The 8,039-nt window shown below is 39.5% G+C and overlaps 1 protein-coding gene across 1 annotated transcript; it reads right to left on the bottom strand.

Annotated features, from left to right (window-relative positions):
- Window positions 1-2,245: 2,245 nt before the first annotated feature.
- On the bottom strand, window positions 2,246-5,018 carry AARD (alanine and arginine rich domain containing protein). The gene is made up of 2 exons (XM_029284298.1): window positions 4,800-5,018; window positions 2,246-2,386 (listed from the first exon to the last, which is right to left on the bottom strand). Exons 1-2 carry the CDS (start codon window positions 5,016-5,018, stop codon window positions 2,246-2,248), a joined length of 360 nt encoding a protein of 119 aa, XP_029140131.1.
- Between the last annotated feature and the right edge of the window lie 3,021 nt (window positions 5,019-8,039).

Here is an 8,039-nt window from a genome sequence, read left to right as displayed (position 1 = left end):
TTGATTCCTTCTGGGGAACACAAGAAATGTATCATGGCATCATCAGGACACCATGATTGACGTAACATCATGTTGATATCTTCATGGCATCTACCTGATGTCTACTGGTTCTCAATCTTCCATGTATCAAATCCTACCAATTACTTAACTTCAAAAAAAAAATCTGGTTCAGTCACACAATAGAAATAAACTCTATGATCATTTTTCAAAGTTTTCTGGTTTGTCTAGGGAAGAGATTGTGGTAAATCTTTTTATTAAGAAACAAGTTAAACCTAGTGACAACATTTGAAAGCTAATGGAGACGCTCATCCTTTGTAAGTATCTTATTCCTTTCTCTGCTTAGTTTAAACTTCTAGAAAGGCATCAAACTCTTACATGCTAATGGGTGTTTTGTTGTTATGTTTATGATTTAAGGTAAGCTTGAAAACATAATTGTTATTTCAATTATCTATCTGGTATAGCACCAAGACTTCTGAATCTCACCTGTGGTACACTTACTATCAACTGAAAACCACAAATCTACACTGTAATTGAAAATGTAGTACTTTGAGATTATAACATATTAGGAGCAGTAAAAGTCATTGACTTTTATGTATTGATTATCAGTTTGTTGAACTTCAACATTTTGCTCCTTCATTTAATTCAATACAAAAACCTAAAATGCTACAAGAAATGTTATTTTTTTTAAAAAAAATCCAGAATGTAGTATAAGAAACATGTTTAACAGATGAAAACTTAATCTGATGGGTGAGGAAATACAGCAGGTACAAATTATGAATTCAGTGTAAGCAATGTTCCCTTTCAACCAGGGAAGCAGATATGGAAGTTAAGATGTTTTCTGAACAGAAAAGCTGGCCCAGGTACAGTGGTGGGATTCAGCCAGTTTGCACCAGTTCGGCAGAACCGGTAGCTAATTTTTTGTTGGCCAGGCCCAGAACGGACTTCCAGAAGCGACATCCATGCAGAGAACTGATTGTTGACATATTTGAATCCCATCACTGCCCAGGTACAATATTTCAGAAAAAAAGTATATAACATAAAGGTAGTCCTTGACTTACAACAGTTCAGTTAGTGACTGTCTGAAGTTGCAACGGCACTGAAAAAAGTGACTTATGACCGTTTTGACATTATACTGTTGCAGCATCCCCAGAGTCACATGATCAAAATACAGATGCCTCACTCCTATTTATGACGGTTGCAATGTTCCAGGTCACTTGATCACCTTTTATGATCTAATGACAAACAAAGTCAATGGGGAAACCAGATTCACTTAACAACAGTGTTATTAACAACTTATAAACTGGGGCAAGAAAGGTCATAAAATAGGGCAAAACTCACTTAACAACTGTTTCACTTAGCAACAGAAATTTTGTCATTTCTTTGCACAAATGAACTTTGTTATCTGTCTCTCCCTTTCCCTCCCTCTCCCTCTCTTCTTTGCACAAATGAACTTTATCTCTCTCTCCCTCTCCCTCCCTCTCATTCTCTTCTTTGCACAAATGAACTTTGTTCTCTCTCTCTCTCTCTCTCCTTACTTCTTTGCAGAAATGAACTCTATTAATATTTTGTCTTTAACAGAGGGTGACATGCAGACTCTTGTGTGTGGGCCTGCACAGAGCTTAGAGAGAACATTGAGTCTGAGGTTGCAATGAGATAGTAGGAAATCTGTGAAGAATTTGCCTGCAGGTTTTTAGAAGAAAAAAGCCGGCTGTGGCAACTCCTCTCTCACCAGTTTGAATCATGGTGATCATACTTTCTGTTTTCTTGCCCTGTTTCTAATTATAACTGTCCTTTCCTGAAGTTGCAAGGCAAATGTACAGTTAAACTGAGGAAGAATTTGATTTCATGAACACATACCCAGGTGACCTGTCTATCAACTGATCACGGATACAAGCCATTTTCAGAAATGGCTGTAATTTATTTACTGTAAGAATTCAAATAACATAATTGCTATTATTTTTAAAGACTTTTATAAGCTGTCCTCCCATCTTCCTCAGGATCAGATTTGGGATGGCTCTTTGGGCCATCCTAAAAATAATGACCACATCTGAAAGATGATGCAGAACTTCATCCTTTGCGGTTATCTTTCTTTCAGCTGAAACTCATGGGGAGACATCAATTTATTTTGTACATATCACTCCCTTGACTGAGTTAAGGAAAACTCTTATTAATCAACAATGGTGTTTTTTTTAATCAGCAAAAGGATGCATGTTGCAATCTAGATTTGATCTCATAATACAGTTTATTAGTCTGAATTTCCAAAGATGCTTAGACCTTTTGATTCTAGAGCTGCTGATATATCAATTTCGTTTCTCAGCCTCTGAATTTCCATACTTATATCCAGCAGAGTTCTGGCAAGTTTCTGGTTCTGGAACTTCATTTCAAGCTACAAAGAAACAAAAGACAATAATTGCTTTCCACAGTTGATCACCATCCAGAACAGCTCAATTAGAAGCAGAAGTCAGCCTTGCTGCTGTTTCCAGTCAAAATTTAGTCCTGAAATGTTTGTAAGCAAACATATATCAAAGAATATTCAGGCAAGCACAGGATGTATTTTTCACACAGCACAATAAACCAGAATAAGTTGTTTCAACCTCCACATGTAAACTATGGATCAGATCCAAAATATGGATCAGATAAACTACTGCTAAATAGCAATTTATATATTAGCAAAAATCTCATATCTGTAATTTTTAATTGGGCGAATTGGTGCATCAAAGGGCAATTTCTTTTTCAACCAAGTACCTCAAATAGGCTCACTTAATAGAATGCATCTAAAAACTTGGACTCACATAACGTTGGACTTCTGGTGTTTGACTGTGCTATCCTGTTCAACATGTGCTACTTTCAAGGCAGATACATCTCTGAATATCTCCCTGAATTTTTAAGAACTTTACAATGATATTAGAAGCTCTGCCACTGCTTGGCATTGAGGAATCTGGTAAGGAAATATCTCTGAAATGATGTCCCAATTGATCATGGGTTGTAATATTATAATACATATGAGTCTCAAAGGGTCTTGATCCACAGTTTGAGCTTCCTTAACTTCAAAGGTACTCAAACTGTGGCTCAGCACTCCTTGAGTTTGAGCACCCTTGACTTCAAAGCTAGAGGCACGCTGACACTTAAGTAACATTTAATGACACTGGACAATATTCCGTACTCTGGCAGTTCCAGTCCTAGCAATGCATGGCAGAGTGATCTCCTGTCACTTGCCTCAGCTTCTACTCACCTAGCAGTTCAAAAGCATGTTACATGCAAGTAGATAAAGAGGTATCACTTCAGTGGGGAAAAAATGGTGCTTTGAAAGGCAGTATGAATTCAACCGATGCTGGACCTGCTTAAATGCAATGCCTGAATGTGATGTGACATTTGGGGTAAGAAAAGCAGAATGCCATCAAATCTTGTGTGGAGCTAGTCCATTCCCTGCGGTGCAGCTAGACAGCATGTGAGCGTGAACAGAATGGATTGGCAATCATCCGCAGTCAAATAACTACTTTGTGTTCATACTGTAGTCTCATGGCTGATGTAACATTGCCATATGCTAAGTAAATAATAATACTTATGTGTCTCAAGTGGTTTTGAGCCAAATTTTGAACCTCTTTGACTTCAAAGGTGGCTGAGAACCATTGATGGCCAACTAGCAAAATGATGAAACAACTGTGATCATTATGAAATTGTCTTTGTTTCATTCATGGAATTCTAGTATACTAGCTGGAATATTCTGGAACCAAACCGGTCTCTGAGAACGAGGAATGAAACACAAGAAAAGTAATGCATAATCTGCTTTTATACAGGCACTAAAAAAAGACATTTGAAAGTGCTTTGATTCAAGCCTGAGTAAAAGACTAAACTTGTTTGGAAACTGGGTGATATTTCAAGGAGAAGTAAAAACATGGTCTGTCAAGGAGCTAGGTAAGATTAAAAAAAAAAACCTTGGCTATGTCTAGATGTGTTTTAAAATGATGTCAATTAGTTGGTAATGGCTTCTCTAGCATTGTCTTTGTATCTTAGAAAATGGCATCAGAAGAATGTACAGATATTCCCCAAACCAAAGATCATTTTGAGGAGTTACAATTATATTTTGTCCTGATAACACACCAGGAAGAAATACCATTATTATCAATTTTGTTTCACACACCTGAATATGAACATAAAAATCTAGTCTCAAAGTGATTTCAGCTGAATACACCAACTTAGAACCCAGATAGTAAACTACGCTGCTACAAAGCAAATCCTGGGTGAAACTTAAGTGTCTTCCCCTCACAGCTCACACACTTTTTAACACAGCAGCTTCTTCTGTGCATCACATAAGTATATTTCTTTCATGATTTGATTGCACCTTTCTCTGAACTATTCCTGTTTCAGTGGATCAGACTGTTGTAAGAGCTCCTGTTTCTAACCACCCAAGATTCTTTGTGTTCCTCTTTCCTCATTATTATTTTCTTTGTTGTGTTAGGTTTTTTTGGGGGGGGGGAGTGAACTGATAAGCAGGGATGCTGATAATCATATAAAGGCTTCATATCATCATCATCTTCACCTTGGATAAGGCAGCAAGGAGAAGAGCAAGTAACTTCATCCTTTGGCCAAAAATGGCTATTGCTTCATTGCTGGTGTTAATTTTCTTTCCCCATCCTTTAGTTCTACAGAAGGGATTATATGATTTGTACAATGCTTAGAAAAGTTTCAGAAGTTTGTAACAACAAAACAAATATAATGGACAACTCTGGGGCTACAGGTCACCCCTTTATATTCCCAAGGGATAGTGCCTAACCATCTCTCTTGCCCACATCACTCACCAATTCTATGCGAAGCCAGGCTATGCCCTTTTCTATGTAGCTCGAGTGCAGGTCCTGTGTGGGCACAGCTCTTCCATGGCCTGTATCTTCAACAGGTCTAGACAACACAGGAGTAATTGCTACCCCTGTTGTCTGCCCTTGGAAAGCTTGGAGCAGCCTCTGCTTTATGTCCTCCAGCAAAAAGCTGGAGAAAGTATCTTCATTCTCTTCTGGCTTCATTGAGCAAGGGTGGAATGGAAAGAAGTGGCGAGACGCAGCCAAGCTTCAAGAAGAGATCTCTGCCAGCCTGTCTCCCACACTCTCCCTTGTGCTTATTGTTTCCTAGCCTTGAGCCGCTCTGGCTCCTGTGTGCAGAGAGCCCATCCTCCCCTCCCCTCCCTCCCCTCCCTGTATATCATTCCAAAGAAAGTGGGAGAGAAGTGGGAGGTAGACAGGGGTAAAGAGCAAAATTTTCCCCTCTGAGAATCAATCTCTCTTCTTTCTCTCTCCCTCCCCACCTCTTTCATTCATGCTGTATTGGAAGGAAAGGCACAATCTAGGTCTTTTCATTCCTGCAGTGCAATGATACAATTTATTCTTCTTGGATGGATTAGTCTCATTTCCATCTTGCAGTTCAGCCAGCTCATCTGCATACTTTACCATAACTGTAGTCATAACACAGCAAGATAATTCTCAGACCAAACCTGCTCAAACCCAAGGAAAGTCCATATACAGTACCAATAAATACAAAATTGGTTGCCTGAAACTAATTTTCAACAGCTTGGTCTTTGAACACCCAGAGAAAAAGGAAAATCCTGAGACATAAAAACTCAAGTTTCCTTATAGTGAAGCATTTCCATTGAAATTCATTTGTAAACCGTGTGCTCTTTATTTCCAAATCAACTGCATTCAGTATTAAAACTCTTGACACTTTCGCTAGCGATTTTGTCTTCGGCAAGTTAGAAATCACATTAACTCAGAAGCATGTGATGTGAGTACTTTATGCCAGAAAGTCAATGGTGACTTGAAGTCTGGACCAAATTTGTCATCACTTCCCTTAATACAGATTCATGCACATATATATCTGTATCAGGTCAATTTGATTGGGTGACTAAACACACTGGTTGTTAAAGAAAGTGAATTTGAGAAAAATGTACATTTTTGAGCTGGCTTCTATTTGCAAAAACAGGTAAACAAGATAACATGCATGGCCTGTCTCCTCTCCGTGTTTTAAGATAGACCAAATTGTATTTTTCTCCCCATGCCTTGAGATTTACAACTTCCAAGGCCACAGATGAAAACTGCAGGAACTTGTCATACTTTGCCCATTTTCAAGGGCACCCACAATAATCTGGAAATAAAAATGTTGATGAGCACACAAGTGCAATTATTATGCAAACAACCAAGGCTGGATAAAAGGTCAAACCTTTTAAAACAAGAATGCAGAACTTTTTGTTGTGGAAATGAACTGAAGATAATGTACCAGACTATAAACTGGAAGAAAAGAAGGGAATAAATTGTAGGAGCTCATCAGGAAATCTTTATTAAGGTGGGATGGATTCTTTTTTCTTCTTGCAGCTGCTGGTGGGTTTATCTTGCTTTTGCTGTGTGTGAGAGGGAAAAGGAACTCAGAAACATGTGCAAACAGTTTCTACTGAATGGCTTTTAAAAAAAAAAGTCTAGACAAAGCAAACATTGGATTACACCTGCCTCTCCACCCAGAATCTTCCAGCTCAGTGGTTCTCAACCTTTTTAATGCCGCGACCCCAACCGGTCGTAAGTCGAGGACTAAACCGGTCGTAAGTCGAGGACTAAACCGGTCGTACGTCGAGGACTACCCAACCGGTCGTAAGTCGAGGATTTTCCCTGCCCGGGAGTGCCGCGCATGCGTGGTTCCGCCCCCTGTGCTGGCCGAGGCGTAGCTGGCAAGCGGCAGAGACGGAGCAGGCCGACCACCAGCTGGCCCAGCCCAAGGGAGGTAAGGCACCCGCCGGAAAAGGGGAAAAAAATGGCGGACAAAAAAATGGCGGACAGCCTTTCTTGGCGACCCCCGTGAAATGGTTGATCGACCCCAAATGGGGTCCCGACCCACAGGTTGAGAACCACTGTTCCAGCTCTATTGGTTTATAATGTCCATCATTTGCCATATTGTAATCCAACAACATCTTAAGGGCACCAGATTGAAAAAGGCTGGATATGACTTTATTTTGAAGTAGTGAGGTGGCCCTGTATGTGAAGCTTTTCATATATTCAGTTTTTCTAGGCATCTGAAAAGAAGTCTGGGCTTCATTTTTGTAACTCATACGGCATTTCAGAAGATATCAGTATAAAGGGTTGCCCGTGATCATTTACAGAAGATTCGTTTAGCTCCAGCCAGTCACTTACATATTGCAAGAAAACCAAGAAGCAACAGAGTATAAGCCTTTTGGTTGTGCTAATTTAAGAGATAAATTTAAAAATAGTTGTTATAATTTCAAAAGATGGCAGTGTTAAGTAAGAAATTAGAGAAGAACAGTTAACTAAGTTATAATTTTGCTTTGGTTGTACCTGCTCACAGATACAAACATGCCCTGGCAAATATTTCTTTATGCCATGATAATGACATCACTTCATATCCAGCCTATAGTTGAGAGGTGTTTAAGTCATCTTCAGTTGTACCAGTATCATAAGAATATGTCAGCCTTATTCTGACACCATCCAGGCATAAGTACGAACAGGTTGTCTAGAACCCAGAGCTTGATTGCATTCATTGGTGCCATTGTAACTTGGAAAAGTGCTGGCCAAGTGGGGATTCTATGGAAATGTGGAGCCTGTTAAATGGTTGCACTGTGTACACATTTAGATGGCACCCTTCTGTACTTTTTGTTATTGCAGTTTTTTTATTTTTAATTGGTTTTAATGCTTCAATTTTGTGATTATTAGTTTCTGTTCTAATTATGTATGCCACCCAGTCACATGCAAGCGAGATGAGGGAATCTTATAAATGTTACGTGTGTGCGCATATCTATAAGTTGTAAGCCCTGGGAATCTCAGAAGCAGGATGGAGTATGACCAAGGCTTTAGGGGTGCTGCAGAGCAAGCATGCTAAAGGAGTACCAGATCCCTGGGAGAAAAAGCAGCAGGGATGATTTGCAATCTTCCCCTCTGGCTTCTGCATTAACTTAGCGTATAGAAAACCATCAGAGAAGGTTGCAAATGACGATCATATGACCCTGGGATGCTGCAACTGTCATAAGTGTGAGCCGGTTGCCAAGTGCCCAG

The sequence above is a fragment of the Protobothrops mucrosquamatus genome, unplaced genomic scaffold, assembly GCF_001527695.2.
Source record: "Protobothrops mucrosquamatus isolate PMUCROS unplaced genomic scaffold, P.Mucros_1.0 scaffold501, whole genome shotgun sequence".
Taxonomy (NCBI): Eukaryota; Metazoa; Chordata; class Lepidosauria; order Squamata; family Viperidae; genus Protobothrops; species Protobothrops mucrosquamatus.
Note: the sequence above shows the minus strand (reverse complement) of the source record. Positions and strands in the feature narration are given on the sequence as shown.